Source organism: Equus przewalskii, chromosome 26 (genome assembly GCF_037783145.1).
Source record: "Equus przewalskii isolate Varuska chromosome 26, EquPr2, whole genome shotgun sequence".
NCBI lineage: Eukaryota > Metazoa > Chordata > Mammalia > Perissodactyla > Equidae > Equus > Equus przewalskii.
The window spans coordinates 30795813-30814180 of NC_091856.1; the positions used below are offsets into that span (position 1 = coordinate 30795813).

An 18368-nucleotide genomic window follows, 5' to 3' on the forward strand; every position below is an offset into this window, starting at 1 on the left:
ACAAGTCTTGTCCAAGGTAGGAGCTGCTAGGATCAGGTCTTGATGGGGCTTAGGAGAAAGGGGGCCAGACAGAGGTCTCAAGAAGCCTGAGGAAGGCTCATCAGGGGCTCCCTTGTGGAAAGATTCCTGAAACAAGCTTTAGCTGTATCCCCAGTTGCTTCCAGGCTTCCTTTTTTCTGTCCTCTGCGTGGCTGGCTCCTCCATCGTCCAGCAGTTACACAGGCCTGAGTGAGTCGGCAGGCCCCCTGTGGACAGCATGCTCTCCCCACCAGGGCCGCCAGGAAAGCTGCCATCTGTTGGGTGCTTCTCACGTGCCAAGCACTTTATGCATATTTTCTCACTCTTTACAAATACTCCGTGAAGGTTTTTTTATTATTATTAGGCCTGTTTCACAGATGAGGAACTGGGACTTGGCGTGGTTGAGTAACTGGCCTGAGAACACAGAGCCCCTAAGTGGCGGAGCTCAGACACTCCCAGCTTGGCTACTAAGCTGCCTCTGCACAGCCAGCGCTGTGAAGGGCGAGCGGTCCTGTTGGAAACAGCCCTGCTAGGGATGACCGCAGGGACCTTTCATGGTTTTCTCCACAGGCAAAAGAAAAGTTCCGAGATTCTAAAGTCACTGGAGAATGAAAGGTAAGTCTTCTGTTCTAGCACCTTCTGGACAGTGCCTTCCTTCCGGGAGGGGGGGTTGCTTTGGGGAGAGAAGATCTTGTGATTCCCAAGGATTATACCAGAAAGTTTTCTTAAGGCTTTGAATTAAAAAGAATCACTGCCTTCAAGTTTTTTAAAACACATTTACACTCCTGAGAAAAATTCAGAGACGTAAGAACGTATGTGTAATGTCCAACTATATTCCTAGTATAAAAAATTAGAAAAAAATCCACGTTTCTGGGGGAAAAAAAGAATTTGGTTACATGGATTGTGTGCAAAGGGATAATCTGTAGGGATTAAATGTCTTATAGAAGAATATTCCTTATTAAGGGAAAATACTTAGAATATATTGCTAAGTGGAAAAGTAGTGGCTACAATTAAAGCAGAATATATAGTATATCGTTTCTCAAACTCTACATGTTTACCGCATTGAGGCACACCACTTAGTAATTAGAAGGGATGATGGGTGGGACCCCAGCCCCGCCCTCCCCGAGGTGTTAATGGGAAGCCCTCCTGATTCTCTGGCATCCCAAAATAGCAGCGTGGACTCTGCTGCTGTCCCCCACCACGGGGGCCCTGGCTGCCTGGAAGGCCTCCTGCAGGGCTCTCCCAAGGGGTTGCAGGGGAGCCCCACCACCTCACCCGCTTCAGCTGTGGTGCTGCCATAGCTGGGGGGCGGTCAGGGCCGAGCTGAGTTGTGGCCGGTGGCGTCCTTTCTTCTGCACACTGAGCACCCTGTCTGCGCTGGGCCTGGGGTCCAGGGGTGCATCAGATACCGCCTTCCCTTGAGCCTGGGCCCTGGGCTGGAAGCAGGAGCGCTTAGACAATATATGCCGCTTCTGACAAAGTTAAACCCTGCGGGGCGGTAAAGGATGTTGTCCCCTCGCAGCCACTGCTGCCAGTGTGGTATGAGAAAAAAATGCACACGCATACATGCAATTACCTTTTCTATTTTCACTTATTTTATCATGGATATATTGCCATTACAAAACCCTGATTATTTGTAATAGCTGTAGGGTATTCCACTATATGATTATATCATAGTTTTTTTAAATAGCCCTCTGTTCATGGACATATAAGTGGGGTTCTGGTGTTTCATCGTTACAAACAATGGTAGCGGGAACATCTTCTAGATATACCCTGATGCACTCATGTAAATATTTTTGAAGGAAATATTCAAAGGGCATTTTGATGGGTATTGCCAGATTACCTTCCAAAAAACATTTTGCCAGTTTACACTCTCTCGACAGTATCTGAAAGTGCCCACTTCTCCACCTTCACTGCCAGCACCATGGTTCTCAGTTTTCTCAATCTCAACCAGCCTGATAAGGGAAAAGAAGATTTTACTTTCTGTAGTTATCAGTGACGTTAAGACTCTCTCCCTATATTTATTGGTCACTTGTATTTAAGCATCCATGAATTGGCTGTTTGCATCCTTTGCCCGTTTTTCTAAGTGAATGCTCATCTTTTTATGCAAGAAACTCTTATCTACGAGGCCAAAGGTCACCAGGCCCCCAGTGCAGGCACATGGTGCAGTGGACATTCGGAGAACATGGCTAGGTTGCACATCAAGGAGGACTTCCTGAAGGGGGTGGTGTTCATCTGATGGGATTCTCTCTTGGAAATGTTGCCTTTGCTGAATAAACGGTTGAATTTTTTTCCTAGAATAAGAATGGAACAGTTGATGTCCATAACGCAGGAGGAGACAGAGAACCTGCGGCGACGTGAGATCGCCTGTGAGTCTTGGGGTGGGGAGGGGTGGGGGGTCATGGGAACAGAGCTTGACTGGCGGGGTGGGCAGGGGTGGACAGCCCTCTCTCTACTGGTCACATACAAGGGCGCTGTGTGTCACCCCTGGGGAGGCGCAGTGAAGTCCAGTAATGGAGCATGGCCTCTGGGGCCAGGCTGGACTCGGATTCAGAACCCCCGCTCGGAAACAAGCCATATGACCTCAGGGGCGTTCCTGGTCCCTAACTGTTCCAAGCCTCAGGTTTCTTATCTATAAAATGGGGAGAACAATTATCACTTGCCTCACAGGGTCGTGATGAGGGTCAGATGAGGTAATGCCTGGCACAAAGTGAGCATTTCACAAGCGTGGCTGTCAGGGTCTCTGTTATCAAGAGCTGTGGCTGGCCCTTGTGTTTCTGGGAGCTCTCCTTCCTGTCATCCTCCGGGCGCCATCTTGGGGCTCCACACTAGTGAGGGGACACCCTGCCTCATCTGATCCTGAGAACATCCAGCTATGTGCCAAGGAGGCAGTTCCTCGTTATTTAAAATAAGGAACGATTCTTTTTGTACCGTCCCACTCTTCAGAGCTGGTACCAGCGTGGATATCTGCGCACTTAGTCAGGGTTTCCTGAGTACCAGGCGCTGTGCCGAGCACTTCCTGTGCACCCTTCGTCTCACTACCTGCTGCTGAAGTGTCATATCGCTGATGTCCCTGTTTTAAAGGTCACCGCTATCTACCGTTTACCAAAAAGGAAACTTGTGTTTGCATCTCCAGCAGGATGTTTATCAAATTAACTAACTAGCAATGGGGTCAATGTCAGGGGAGTTTTGTTTTCACCTTTTCAAACTTCCCTATGGCTTAGCTTTTAAACAATGAAGGTGTGTTGTGTTTATAATTGAAAAATTTCAATTAAAAAAAGGCAAGAAAAGGTAATAACCTAGAGTTGTCGAGGGCATATGGTGTCAGACTGGCCTGTACACTGCCAACGGGAGTGTGAATCCACAAGGTCTTTCTGGAGGGCGGAAAGGATAACTCTCGTTATTCATGGCCTTGAAACTGCACACCTCTAAAAGTATTCTTAGGAAATAATCAAATAATCAGATCTGCACAAAGATGTTTGAGCCAGGATGTTTATTGAAGTATCATTTAATAATTGCAAAAAGTGGGCCGGCCCGCTGGTGTAGTGGTTAAGGTTGCCTGCTCCGATTTGGCGGCCCAGAGTTCTCTGGTTCAGATCCTGGGCTCAGACCTAGCACCAGTTGTCAAGCCATGCTGAGGCAACGTCCCACACAGAAGAACTAGAAGGCTGTGCAACTAGGATATACAAATGTCCTGGGGCTTTTGGAAGGGGGGAAAAAAAAAAGAGTAAGATTGGCAACAGATGTTAGCTCAGGGCCAATCTTCCTCACCACAAATAAATAAATGCAAAAAGAGTCCAAATGCCCCCAAATAGAGGATTATCTAAATAAACTTTGGTAATCCCTGCACTGTAGTTCTGTGCAGCCATTAACATCACACCACTGTGTTGACATGATACGTTTTATGTTATATATATTTTATCACAATAAAAATAATTAAAATGTTATGACACTAAACATACCACTTCTCACTTTTTATGACTACTTCCTGATTTTAAACAGTTTTGCTTTTTTCTCCCTGAGGAAGATTGGCCCAAGCTAATGTCTGTTGCCAATCTTCCTCTTTTTGCTTGAGGAAGATTCGCCCTGAGCTGACGTCTGTGGCAGTCTTCCTCTATTTTGTATGTGGGTCACCGCCACAGCGTGGCTGCCAAGGAGTGGGGTCCACTTCCGGGAATGGAACCCAGGCTGCCAAAGCAGAGCACACTGAACTTAATCACTCAGCCGTGGGGGCCGGCCCTAACCACTTTTAATTGTACAGTTCTTTGGTATTAAGTAAAGTAGTCCCCCCTTTTTGTGGGGGATACATTCCAAGACCCCCGGTGGATGCCTGAAACCATGGATAGTACCAAACCCTACGTATACTGTTTTTTTTCTTATACATACGTATCTATGATAAAGTTTAATTTATAAATTAGGCACAGTAAGAAGTTAACAGCACTAACTAATAATACAATAGGGCAAGTATAACAGTATGCCATAATAAAAATTACCATAGACCCTAGCAACCTCAACATATGATTTTTTTTTCTTTTCTTATTAAGTCGAGAACTTTCATCTTTTCACTTAAAGGAAGCACTTACATCTTCTCTTCGGTATTTCTGAATTGCCAGCATCCCTGCTCTTGCACCTTGGAGCGATTATTAAGTAAAATAAGGGTGACTTGAGCACCAGCCCTGTGACTGTGGCAGTCAGTCTGATAAAGGGATGATCCACACCCTGGGCAGTACGGAGTACGATGGCTCAGGATTTCAGCGCACGACTTAGAATGAGGCACAATTTAAAACTTATGACTTACTTGTTTCTGGAATTTTCTATTTAATATTTTCCGACCAAGGTTGACTGCAGGGAACTGAAACCATGGAAACCAAAACCTCGGATACGGGGGGCCTATTGTCAATTCGTATTGTTGTGCAGCCATCACCAACATCCTTCTCTAGAACTTTTTCATCTTCCTAAACTGGAACCCTGTACGCATTAAACGGCAGCTCTCCATTTCCGCCTGCCCCAGCCCCTGTGGGACCAGGCTCTACTTTCTGTCTCTGTGAATCTGACTGCTCTAAGTCACTCATATAAGTGGAATCACACAGTATTTGTCTTTTTGTGACCAGCTTCTTTCACCTAGCATCATGTCCTCAAGGTTCATCCGTGTGGTAGCTTATATCAGAATTTCCTTCCTTTTTAAGGCTGAATAATATTCTGTTGTATGCATAGACCACATTTTGTTTATCCATTCAGCTGTCAGTGGGCACCAGGGTTGTTTCCACCTTTTGGCTGTTGTGAATAATGCTGCTCTGACCATGGGTGTGCAAATACCTGTGCAAATCCCCGCTTTCAATTCTCTCATTTTAATTTTTTAAAATTCGTAAACATGCATAAAAATTAGAAAAATATGTATCAAATATAATAATGTCTCTGAGTCTGGGTGACAAGATCATAAAAGATTTTGTGTGTGCTGTTCAACGTTTTATAATTAGTCAGCCTTTCAAGCTTAAGTTACTTCTGTAGTTTAAAAAAAAGAGATTTAAGGTTACCTACCACATGGGTGAGCAGGCGAACCCCACGAGGCCACCCCAGGAGCAGCCCCCCGTTCCTCAGCGCCGCACCCCCATGTTTCCTCAGCCGCCATGCAGCAGATGCTGACCGAGAGCTGTAAGAACCGGCTCATCCAGATGGCCTACGAGTCGCAGAGACAGAGCTTGGTCCAGCAGGCTTGTTCCAGGTAAGGTAAGGAGAGGGAGGCTTCCCGAGTGGGGGAGCTGGGGGAACTGGCTCGGGGCCCAGGACCCTGCGGGGAGAGCTGGGTGCTGGGATGCCCTGCCCCAGGCCGCCCCAGCCTCCACCATGGTATCTGGGGCAAATGGCGACTGGTCTTCGTGACTTTTCTAGCTGGACCTTGTGATGCTGTCTTGGGCCATGATGCAGTGACAATAATCACTACTACTTCTTGTGCACTGCCCACGTGCCAGGCACTCGGCTAAGGGATGTGCATTAGCTTATGGAATCTATGAGGGACTATGTTGTTGTTCACCCCAACTTACAAACGCAGCTCAGGCTCAGAAGGACTATGTGACACACCCAAGGAAACACAACTAGCTGGTGGCAGAGCCAGGATTGAAACCCAGGCCAAGTGGGGTGGGGGGTGCTCTTGACTGCAGGGCAGTCGTCCGTCTCTGAGGGTCCGCACAGGTTGGGAGTGGGCTGTGCTGGGGGGGATGCTGATGGAGCTGCTTTCGTGCTGATGGCCACTCTGGGTCTCGTGGGTTTGTCTGTTGAAGGAGCCACAGGTGCCCGGCAGAGCCAGTTGAGAAAAGCTCAGTCAGTGCTCTGAAGCCCCAGACAGGGACGGGCCAGCAGCCCTGGCTGCCCTTGTGTTTCTCCTCCCATCCGGGTGGCTCTGGCATAGCGGCCACCCTTCTGGCACCTGGACCATGCCAGCCTCCCCTGTGTCCCCGCAGATGTGGGCATTGCTCCCTCCTTTCCCAGTGGTATGACATTGTTCTCAGGAGTACAGGCGCTGGGGACAGACAGACCTGGATTCAGGTCCCACTTCTGTCAGTGGCTGTGAAGTCTTGGGTGAGTTAGTTCCCTCTGTGCACATAAGTCACAGGCCCTCCCCCTGGAGTCGTTGGAGGTCTTAATATGCGTTAATGAGAGTAATGCCACGTATGGATCCGATAAATAACAGCTGTAATGAGGAAACAGACTCAAAACCAAGACTGTACCAAAGTACAGCCATGGGAGGTGAGGAGCTTTGTGCCAAAATCACTAGGCTTGTTCTGGGGGCCTGAGAGCCTGCTGGGGGCCGTGCCCGGGCCTGCATGTGGACACAGAGGGTCTGAATCCCCTGGCCCTGGAAGGAAGGTGACAGTCTGTGTGTCCTAAGCCCTAAGGACTGTTGAGTGAATAAATGGTTTGTGTTGACTCCTCCAAGGCGCCTGGCACATAGTGGGCACTCAGGGAATGTTCAGAGAGTGAGTGAATTTGCTGTCTTTCTGGCAGCATGGCCGAAATGGACGAGCGGTTCCAACAGATTCTGTCGTGGCAGCAGATGGATCAGAACAAAGCCATCAGCCAGATCCTGCAGGAGGTGAGCCCTTGGCCAGGGCGTGAGGGCAGGGGCTCAGGAGGGGCGCAGGGAGCCCAGGGCGGAGCGTCAGAATGCTCCACGAAGCCCCGCCTTACTTAGCTTGTATGACCAAAGATGCTTAGTGGATTTAGAAACACACAAACCTGCAGGGCGAGAGGGGCCGGGAGAGGCCTTTGGGTGGGTGTTTTCTGCTCACTGAAATCAAGAGGAGCACCCCTTCCCTGGCGGGCACCCGCTTCTCATGCTTGGGGGGGGGTTTCTCCATTGTAAGGAGAAGCACCCCTTCCCTGGCGGGCGTCCACTCCCCATGCTGGGGGCTCCATCATAGGGATTTAAGGGGTGACGGGGGGATGGTGATCACACCATGGAGTGAGCCCACAAGAGGGTCACGGGATCTTAGACCTCTCTCCTCACGTCTCACCCCCACACCTGTCTGCCCTTCCTCCATCTTAACTGGCACACGGCAGGTAATCGGTAGCGCCACCCAGTGGATGAGATGAGGAAGGACCCTCATGACTTCCTCCTGTCCTTTGTCCTTATTGTTCCGTCTCAGCTTTCTCGCTGCTTGACCCTCACGTCACCTCCCTTCTTTCTTCCTTTGTGATGTCCTTCTAGCACTGCTTGGCCCTTCATTCCCCCCTGCCTTTCTCTAATGTCTCTATTCTTCCAAAACAGCATAACTTAGTACTTTCGGGACTGTGCGAGGAAAACAGTCCACTTCTTAGAGAGGGCGTCTGGCCTCGTGGTTGAGGTGCAAGGCTCAGCACTTGACGGACTTGGTTGCTCCTAGCGCCTGCCAGCTCACTTCTCTGAACCTCGCTTTGCTCATCTGTGATGGGGCAGTAAAAGCACCCACATGGTCGGCGGGTGTGGAAATTCAGTGTACCCTGTGGGAAGGGACTGAGCATAGGGTCAGCACTAGTAGAGTCTCGATAAATGGTGTTTTAGAAACAGAAGTGAGCTGAAAAGTTAATTTCTCTCTAAGAAATAGAAAAGTCACACACGAAGGGGTTTCTGACGCAGACTTTGTTGCTCCCCGGCCCCTGCGCACTGTGACCTCTGGGCCTCTCCTGCAGAGCGCCATGCAGAAGGCAGCCTTCGAGGCTCTCCAGGCGAAGAAGGACCTGATGCTGCAGCGCATCAGGAGCCAGGTGAGTGCTGGGGCTCTCGGCCCCGGCCGTCCTGTCCACCACGGAGCGCAGAGGTGGCTGACAGGTGGAGTCCTGGCTCCTCGCTGGCCCGCTCAGCATGAGCTCTGCCCTCGGAACCTCCTCCTTCTCCCGGAACCCAGGGCGGGGGCGTTGGGACAGCCCCATGTCCCGCAGTGCTAGGGCCGAGGGGAAAGGCTGCAGGGGCAGCCTCCAAGCCGACCGGCCGCAGGCAGGCCTCCTGCGCTAGGAAAGCAGCGGCTCCAACCCCAGCGCTCCCATCAGCTCAGCCTGAGGAGCTGGAACAGACTGGGCGCCCCTGAGTGGGCGGGAGGTCCTGATGTCAGGGCGACCTCGGCCTGGGCCTGCAGGAGGGGCCGTGCTCTGGCCGCGGGGCTGTGGGACTCACTGGGCTTTGCCAGGGGAGGCGGGTCGGTGGGCCAGGGGCTGGGGGAGCTTTCAGGCTGTGGGGACGCTCGCCGCATCGTGTTCAGCACACTTTGAATTTCACATTTTGCATGATTTTTTTCTTTTCTATTCTTTTATTTTCTTTTTTGGCCAAAACCAACTTACCTTTTAATTTCCCTCTTTAATTTCAATTCCACATTGCCAGACATGAAGCTCATTCCTCTGACCAGGGGTTGGTGGGGTCATAGGAACTTAGGGACAAGGGTCATAGGGACATAGGCACAGGGTATAGAAGTCCCTAGCTTTGGGATCTGACCTCCAGGGCTAACAGCCCCCAGTCACACCCTGAGGGTGAACGGTGACCCCAGACATTCTCACTTGTGGGTGCTTTTCACCCACCAGGCCAGCTATTCCTCTTGGATGCTTGGGGACATCCCAGGGAAAGGGTTCACTCACCTGCTCTGTGTTCTTGAACAAGTTACTTAACCTCTCTGAGCCTCGGTTTCTTTGTAAAATGGAAGCAATAATACCTTCCAGTAGCCAGAGGAGAACTGATGAAATAATGCATATGAAGTGCACAGCACCAGCCTAGTACACAGAATGCTTCAGTAAATATCAGCTACTACTATTATTGTTGATCAGTCACTTCCATTACCCTCTGCAGCAGCTGTTTAGAGGAGGCAAGAGAATTGGACCAGTGAGAGGCTCAGTGAGGATTCTGTGTCTGTTCCTTAGTCTGGCCTGAACCTTGAAGGAAAGCCCCTTCTTCATCCCACAGACTTTTCTCCACCTCCCACTCAGGGACAGGCCCTGTGCTTGGCTCTTGATTGATAGTACTGACCAGGACACGCATGTCCATGCCCCCAGAGCGCCCAGCGCCACGAAATAATTCTTTGTAAAGCCCTGCTGATGAGGGTCCCCAGGCACGAGGTCCCTCCATTCCAGAGCCCCCCCAAGAAAGGCCACACCCCACTTGGCCATGAGAGAGCAGCAGCACAGAATTGAACCATGGTTGGTGTGAATAAAAAAAACCCTGTCTCGTCTTCTGTTTAGATTAAGTTAATAGAAACTGAGTTATTGCAGCTGACACAGCTGGAGTTAAAGAGGAAATCTCTGGACACAGAGGCACTCCAGGTATGTAGGGCTGCTGGCCTGGCCTGCCCCTGCCCCTCCCCATGAAAGCCCCCTGCTGCCCCACCGCCTTTCGGCAGCTGCTTTCCAGCTGACAGGGCAGGTGTCCTCTGTGGCTGTGACTCTGGAGGGTGCCCTGACCCCAGAAGGCTGATGGGAGCACAGCCTGGGGGCCAAGCCCAGTGCAGGCCAAGGTTAGCGGTGGGGTCAGCCTGTTGTGAGGCAGGAGGGTCAGAGGAAGGAGGGTTTCATTGCCAAGGCTAACCCAGGCAACATCTCCATCTGCATTTTCTTTGTTTTGGGGCAGGATCGCTGCTGAGGTCCCTGTCTCTTTAAGCCATGCTTTTGGGGTGCTAGTTCGACTCGGGCAAACATCCTCTGGGGAAGGAGCTTTCTCAGTGTGCCAAGGATGTGTGGAGGAGAGGACCCAGATGCTAGCATCCCTCCCCGCAGACAGCAGCATCTCTGTGAGCTCGGCCTGGGTGTCCCACTCACAGAGATGTGGGGGCGGCAGGCCTGGGCCAGCAGACAGCCTCTGGGCTGCACGTCTGGGCCCTGGGTTTTGTCCCCACACAGGCTTGCTGTGTGATCTGGGCAAGTCGGGGAGGAGTGGCAGCCCTTCCCTTCTCGGGACCTCGGTCTCCCCAGTTGTACACCAAAGGACTGAGTCAGTGGTCTGTGGGGGCATGTGCCCCATGCCAGGCTTTGGAGCAGAGCCTTCTGTCTGTCACTGTCCCTGTGTCTGTTCTCAGTGGAGAAGTCTTTAGTTGTCTCATGCGCTTCTCAATGTAGTGGAAGAATGTTGGGGTCTGGTGTCCTCGTCTCAGGTCTGCCATGGCTGTGCTGTGTGACCTTAGCCAGGTCACTTCCCCTCCCTGGGCCTCCATTTCTCCCCTCCATAAAATGGAAGTAATCTTGCAGGCCCAGCCTGTGTCATAGGGCCATCAGAGAAGGGTGAGCTGGTAAATGGAAAGCCCTTTGAGAGCCTGGAAATGGTCTTCAGAGAAGAGGAGTTGGGGTAGCTCTCAGAGAAGATGCAAGCACTGAGCTTGGCGCTGCCCTCATCTCCTGCCCAGTAGAGCTTGAGGGGCTCCCACCCAATGGGCTTTCCCAGAGTCAGAGAGGAGTGGAACACAAACCCAGTTTGCATGTGCCTCCATCTGTGTGGAGCCTTCCAGACTGGTGTGGGGCCACTCACCAGCCCGCCCTGCCGTTTGCGTCTGCCCACACGCTCTGTGGTCATGAGACGAAGTCAAACACCAGTGACTTGTCATTTCCTTTGTTTGGTGTTTCTTAGTGCTCCACCATCATCAGTCGCTAGATCCCATGCCTGGCGCAAACCCCTGGGGAAGGCAGGTGCAGGCTTGGGAGAAGGTGCAGGGGGGTGCCCAGGCAGAGGGCCCTTCAATTCTGTCCCCCAACTCAGCCTGAGACCGGGCGCAGAGGCTTGAGTTGAGTCGGGCCCACCATGGTGAGAACTGAGGGAGGGTCCTGCCACTGAGCCGTGGGGGCTTCTGGCACCGGGTGCCGTGAGCTTCCAGCGGCACTGGCTGCGGCCTTGTGTTGTAGGAGATGATCTCGGAGCAGCGCTGGGCCCTCAGCAACCTGCTCCAGCAGCTGCTCAAAGAGAAGACACAGCGAGAGGAGGAGCTGCGCGAAATCCTGGTGCGTTTGGCGTCTGCCTTCAGCGTGATGTGTGGGCTTGCTTTCTCTAAACACACTACCGTTCTCAGAAACCCTTTATTATTCAAGTGACAGTTGTTCACGAAAAAAGAAATGGAAAGGACAAAGGAAAAGAATCTCACTTCCGAGAGTTATCTGTTGCTAGCATTTTGTACGTTCTCCAAACATGGTGATGCACATTTATAGCTAAGCGCGGATGTGCCTTTAGACAAAAAACAGTGCATACTCCATTATAACCAGCTCCTTCTCATCTGTTCTTTTCATGTCATTAGAATGTCCCCTGCGTTCTTTTCATGGCTGCATGTGGATGGGCCATCCTTTAGCCACTGTTGAGCATGTAGACTACTTCCGGTTCTTTACTCATGTGGACAGTGCCCTCTGACCATCTTTGTACTAAATATTGAGAACAGCCACGAGAATTTACTCAGGGCAGTGCCCAGGAGAGGACTCTCTGCGTCTAGGGCCAGCCATTTAATAAGCCTTTGACAGGAGTTTCCTGAATGTCCCTCGCACCCAAATGGGTTTGACTTCTGACACGTTATCAGGGTGGCAGCGTCACATTTAGAGGGGCAGGTTGGGGTCATTTCTTCCAGGCCCCTGGTGTGCCTGAGTGGTAAGGCCAGGCCCACCAGCTGGGATGAAAGGACCAAATGGCTCCCATGTCACCGTTATTGCACCAGATGTCCTCTGAGTTCCACTGAGGGCCGGGCTATGTGTGGGGTACGGAGAAGAGTGAGACTGGCTTCTTCCAGAGCCCCACACAAGCCCAAATGGTGTGTGGGTGCCGGTCAGAAGCCGCCCGGTCCTCACAGTGCCTTCCTGCCGCTGCCTGCACGTTGTAATAAGGTGTGGGGCGCTCCCCGTCTGGGGAGGAATCCCCACCACAGTGGAACAGCCTCAGGTCCTGGGCGCCACAAGAGAGGTGTGTCCACAGCCCCGGGAGGGCCAAGGCCAGAGGAGGGGACCACCAGGGGCAGTCAGGCCCCCAAGGGACTGGGGAGATGCCAGTGTGAAGTCCTGCTCCCTGCATCCCCTCTGGCCCCGGCGTGCGGCCGCAGTCCTGGATGGCCAGCTGGTTGTTCAGAGTACGGGCTCCAGAGCAAGACAGATGGGTCTGCGTCCTGGCCCTGACACCGAGCCCTTCTAACTGGGCAGGATACCCGTTAGTCTGCACCTCACTTTCCTCCCCTGTGAAGTCAAACCTACTTCTCAGAGTTGTGAGAATTAAGTAAACTGGCATCTGTCAGTGTACAGCAGAGTCCAGCCCACGGCACTCTGCAAATGGTAGCTGCTGCTGCTGCTGTGTTGGTGGTGGCGTCATGAGTCCACTGCTCTGTCCCGCACCTAGAACGTGCCTGGCCCAGAGCAGTGCTCAGGGAACATTGCCGAGTGATGGGCTGGAGCAGTCAGTTTCACCAGCGTGTTTATGACTCCGGCCTTGGCAGAACAGTGAAGCCCCCTCCAGAAGCTGAAGCCGTCCTTAGAATCCTCTTGCCCTCCCTGCCTGGCGCCCAGGGCACAAGCCTGAGCTCTGTGGGAGAAGGAGACGGCTGTCTGGTGCTCTGCTCCGCCCACGAGCACATGAGCAGGTGTCCCTCCTGAGCGGTGGTGCATGGAGTGAGGGGCAGGTGTCAGCAGCCTGCGCCCAGGTACCCCCACAGGTCCTTCCCAGCAGTAAATTGGGGATGGGGATGCTCCCAGCCTTTCCCATGTCGGTGGTTTAAACAGTGAGATAAGAGCGGGTAGGGAAGTTCTTTGTAAAATACCATGTGCCATCCACATGCTCAGATCAAGGTAGTCACAATCGTCACTGTCATTATCAGTTTTATTTACTGGTTAGTAGCTAACAGTGTCTGCTTCGTTCTTGGCAGATGGAGTTAGAAGCCAAAAGTGAAACCAAGCAGGAAAATTACTGGCTGATACAGTATCAACGGCTCTTGAACCAGAAACCCTTGTCCTTGAAGCTGCAGGTGAGGACTGGGGGGCCCAGCCCCACTGGGGAGCCAGGAGGTCCTCCTTCCAGAGGGCCCTCTCGTGCCTCAGCGAGGCCCTGCTCCTTGACCTTTCTGGGTTGATTCCATTCATATCTCTGGTGACCCTAGTGTACCACGTCCTGTGCTAGGTCCTGGCAGGGACAGAAATGAGAGAGGGGCCATTCATTCTGGTGAGGGGAAGACAGCTGCTGGTCACTGCTGTGTGGACTGGAGACCTGTGAGCACACAGTGGGGTCGAGCCTGCTGGGCACCCAGCGAGGTGGGCGACAGTAACTGTCACCAAGCCCTGCCGTGGACAGGACAGATGGGGTCCCTACCCGCCTCCCCACACACTTTTTTTTTTTTTAGTGTAAAAATAGTCTTTCTATGTATACTATTTTGTTTTTTTATGAGGAAGATTGGCCCTGAGCTAACATTTGTTGCCAATATTCCTCTTTTTGCTTGAGGAAGATTGTTGCTGAGCTAACATCTGTGCTAATCTTACTCTATTTTGTATGTGGGACACCACCACAGCATGGCTTGATGATCAGTGTGTAGCTCCACGCCCAGGATCTGAACCTGCGAACCCCAGGCCACCGAAGTGGAGTATGCGAACTTAACCACAAAGCCACCGGGCCAGCCCCAACTATACATACTATTTTGGCAGCTTCCTTTTTTCTCTTAACAGTGGTGGTGGGCAGTTCCCCAGGTCCATGCGTATAGATCTCCTGTGTGTTTCCAGACAGCTGCGTAGCGTTTTGTACGTGGACGAACCCTCATGATTGAAACAGTCCCTCTTTACAGGGACTTCAGTTGCTTATCATTTCCAAGTGTACAGGGAGAGTGGGAGTGAACTTCTTTGTGCATTTTTATGTGCTTACATATGCATTTTTGTAGGGAAAATTCCAAGAATACATTTTATATTATGTTATGTATATTCAGACCCTTCGGTTGCTGTTGTAAATAATGGCTTCTTGTTTCTCTTCCCGTTCGTGGTGCACTCGGCTTTCCTCGTGGGCCTGTCGTGCAGGAAGAAGGCATGGAGCGCCCGCTGGCCACCCTCCTGGTGGAGCTGTCGGCCGAGCACTACCTGCCCATCTTTGCCCACCACCGCATCTCGCTGGACATGCTGGGCCGCATGAGCCCCGAGGACCTGGCCAAGGTGGGAAGGAAGCAGCAGCCCCTCGGGGGAGGTGGGCAAGGCTGCTGGCCCAACCTGGCCAAGGGTTGACTTGCTGTTCATGCGCTTCTTGGTGAGATCTGCCACTGTCACATGTCCCAGGGCCGCCGTGCTTCTAGATGGCCAGCACACCCCCTCCTTGTGTCCCTACCACCTGGGCGTGCCCTGCATGCCGTCTGGCTAAGAAAAGCCGGGTGTGTGGGCCCTACTGACCCCACACTGCATCCCAGGTCAGATTGGATCTTCACGTGGTAGAGCCCAGACAGTTCCTTGGAGGTCGTCTGCTCCAGCCCCTACCCCACAGTTGTACAGAGACCATAATGGCAGCACTGCCCCGGCCTGGTTATGTCCCAGGGACGTTGCACTGAGCCACGTACTCTTCAGACAGGACTAATAATGATAACAGCTAACGTCTTTGTAACATTTGCCAGCACCAGGCACCCTTCTGAGCACTTTCGTATCCTAACTCACTGAATCCACCCGACAGTCTGGGCAGGCAGATGTCGTCATTGTCATCATTTTTCAGATGAGGAAACTGAGGCACTGCAAGGTGGTAATTTGCTGTTCACACAGCAGAGCCAGGACTCGAGCCCAGATGGTGGTGCTGGAGTCCGTGCTGTGTCCCACTCTGCTCTGCTGCCTGTCCCTCCATGGACGCAGAAGCTGAGGGCCACCTGGGGCCACGTCACCAAGCTCAGGAGCGTGTGCTCTGGAGGCTGAGGGGCCGTGATGCTCAGCAGCTCTGCTGACTGTGGGAACGGCAGCAGAGGGCCTGACTCCCGGGCCGTCACGCGCATGATGTGAAGCCATGCAGGTGAAGCCGGCTGCACCATCCCTGACACAAGGGAGCACTTGCCACCCCATGGCTATTGCTCGTGTTGGTTTCCTTTTGGGTCTCAGTTTCTCCCTCTGCCACACTGACTGTTGGGTTGGGCATACTGAGCCCCGGTCAGCTCCTCGTTTCCAGTCGAAGGTGCCAGAAGCCAGGAGTGAGGCGGTGCTGCATAGTGGGCTCCCGCCCAGGTCAGGCCATAACCTGCTCTTCCCTGGACTGCCGCAGGTGGGCGTCACGGAGGCTGGCCTGCAGCACGAGATCCTGCGGAGGGTCCAGGAGCTGCTGGATGCGGCCAGGATGCAGCCAGGTACCGACACTGGGGCCTCTCCTTAGCAGAGGGCCCAGCCTTACGTGTGGACTGTGGTTGAGGGCAGTCACCCGTTACATTTCGGGACGAGTCCTGAGGGTGGTTCCAGCCCCTGCTGGTCCTTAAGGTTCCCTCCTAAAGGAACAAGATTTACCTGTGGGAAAAACAGGCCACAAAATGGACAAAAAGGGGACGTTCCCTTGCAGCAGGAGGGGCCCTCCTGGCTCCTATCCCATAACTTTCCCTAAACGCGCCCTCTAGACACTGGGACCCACACCCAGGATCCTTGGACTGGAGGGAGAGGCCAGGCGTACCCAGTGCCCACCATGTGCCCCACACTGTGCCTGGGCAGGCCTGTGGTTTGAACATGGAGAGATGTCCGTGGTGGGTTGGGAAGGGGTAGAGGCAGGTCATATAGGCACTCCGCCCCGTCCGGAGGCCCAGGAGAAGGTGGAGCTGTGGCTGACGGGGCAGGCACAGGGGTCCAGGGCTCTGGTGTGCTGAGCACTCTGTGCGTACCACTCACGTCGCCTTGGTTTCAACCCCGTGAAGGTGGGCACTATTGTTGTCCTCATTTGAGGAATGAGGAAACTGAGGCAGAGAGAGGTGACATGTCTCCCATGACGTCACACATGTGAATGGCTGAACCACTGGGCTTTGCTGCCCTCCTGGAGAAGGCCAAGGGGCCTGACAAGGGAGAGGAAGCCTGGGGCCTGGAGCAAGGATGAAGGAGAGACACAGCCAGCCTCAGGCACGGTCTCTGGGGCAGAGGCTGCAGGTGGAGTTGCCGGGCCAGACCGCAGGGGCGAGGCAGGAGCTCAGGCTCCAGGCAGAGAGGAGGCCCTGCGTCCACAGGTGTCAGGGCTGATGGCAGCGCCATGACATCTGCAGACTCCAGCTTTCCAGCCACTTTGACTCCAGGGGCATAGACTCAACCTAAAAAAGCAGTCATTAAACTTCCAGTCCTTTAATATCAAGTAATGTGCAAAGTAGGCCCCTTCCTCGCCTTCCAGATGTTGCCCCAGCACTGACCCCTCCCGCTCTCAGCCTGGAGGGCAGGGGGAGTTTGGCATCAGGAGTCGGGGTCACACCTGGGCAGAGAGACCTCCCTTGAGCCGGTGTCCCTTCACTGTGAGCCCCTCCGGCCTCCAGAGCGGCTCCTCTCCCCGTCTCCCACCACCCCCGGGGCTGGCGGAGCCGCTCCCTGCTCGGAGTCAACGAGCAGTTCTTCGCCCGTCGTGGAGTGTCTGCAGGTCCGCGGCCGCTGCCTCGGCTGCTCAGGGCTTCCTCCTGACAGTGCCCACCCCGCAGGGAAGGGGGCTGCGGCGGGATGGCTCCTCCTCGGCTCCAGAGGGACAGGACACCCTCAAGCATCTTCCTAACACTTCTCTCATTGCTCCCAGGACTTGATATGTGTTCTGTTAAACATAGAAGGGCCCCTTGACAGCGCTGGTGTGAGGGCACCAGGGTACCCCTGGAGGGTCTAGTGTTGCAGTAGCCTTTAGAAAACCTTCAGGTTTCTTCCAGTTATAAAAAATACTACTCATAATTCAAGCCGTGGTGTAAACGAAAAATGCGAACCATGATTGGGGGGGGGTGGTCAGGGATGAGAAAGACTCAGGGATGCTGGTGGTGCACATTGCACGATAATGAAAGTGACTTTGCATTTTGTAAGGGTCCATTCTGATGTTCTCCTTCGGGGCTAGATGCTGGCTCCAGGGCAGGGCAGGAGGGACGCTGGGGGCTCTGCCAGGGGGTCTGGAGGAGCAGCCTTGAGGGCTCCTCACTCCTCTCCCTGCTCTTCTGAGTCACCTGATGGGCAGTGGCCCATCCTGTCCTGTGGTTGGGGTGGAGAAGCTGAGAGCCAGGCCCAGTCCACCCTAGAGCCCTTAACCAAGGGTTCCTGCACAGGGCTCCACCACCAGATGGCCCTGTGGCCTTGGGCAAGCGGCTTCCCCTCTCTGAACCTCAGATTTCTCATCTCTGAAAGTGATGCGCCTCCTTGCAGGGTAGCTGTGAAGGATCCTGGGGATGTTAGGGGTAAGAGGCCCAAGCTGACCAGCACTGTGGCTGTCTCTGCCAGCGTCCCCACACTCCCCTTTTACAGATGGGAGAGTAAGGCTCAGAAAAGAGAAATAGGGGATGTGTGGGAAGGCAGACCCTTCCCCCAACTCTGAGATCTGAGTGTCTCCCACCTTACAGCTCACTGTCCACTCAGGGCAGGCAGGGCCAGGGGGCCCTAGGGTTTGGGATCACTGGGGGATGAGCCTGGCTCAGCCTATTCCTCTGGTCCCCACAGAGCTGCTGAAACCACCCAAGGCTAAGGTCCTTGAGCCCTTGGAGCCCACTGCCCCCGAGGAGTTTCCTGAGCCCGTGAGGCCATCGGCTCCCCCCTCGGAGCTGGAGGTGCCAACCTCGGAATGTGTCGTGTGCCTGGAACGGGAGGTGAGTCTGGCAGTGGACCCAGCCCCCAAGCCCAGCATCCCCCTGCCCCCACCTGCCCTACCCCCGGGGCCGTCCTGATCCTCTCCAGGCACGTGTGTTCTTCCTGAACACTTGTTCTAGTTGGGTAAGTATACCATGTTCATTAGAAAC

The 18368-nt window shown here is 53.4% G+C and overlaps 1 protein-coding gene across 10 annotated transcripts in view; it reads left to right on the plus strand.

Moving 5' to 3' along the window:
* Positions 1-18368, plus strand: part of LRSAM1 (leucine rich repeat and sterile alpha motif containing 1) — a 40811-nt gene that overhangs the window by 20739 nt on the left and 1704 nt on the right. For 6 of the 10 annotated variants that reach the window (XM_070596587.1, XM_070596580.1, XM_070596582.1 and 3 more), the window contains 11 exons: positions 589-633; positions 2317-2387; positions 5641-5740; positions 7021-7108; positions 8185-8259; positions 9718-9798; positions 11365-11460; positions 13350-13448; positions 14482-14613; positions 15692-15773; positions 18073-18218. In XM_070596587.1, the coding sequence (XP_070452688.1) occupies positions 589-633; positions 2317-2387; positions 5641-5740; positions 7021-7108; positions 8185-8259; positions 9718-9798; positions 11365-11460; positions 13350-13448; positions 14482-14613; positions 15692-15773; positions 18073-18218 (1015 nt within the window). The remainder of the gene's footprint in view (positions 1-588; positions 634-2316; positions 2388-5640; positions 5741-7020; positions 7109-8184; positions 8260-9717; positions 9799-11364; positions 11461-13349; positions 13449-14481; positions 14614-15691; positions 15774-18072; positions 18219-18368) is intronic. The other 4 variants (XM_070596589.1, XM_070596584.1, XM_070596586.1 and 1 more) reach the window with 1 other exon arrangement.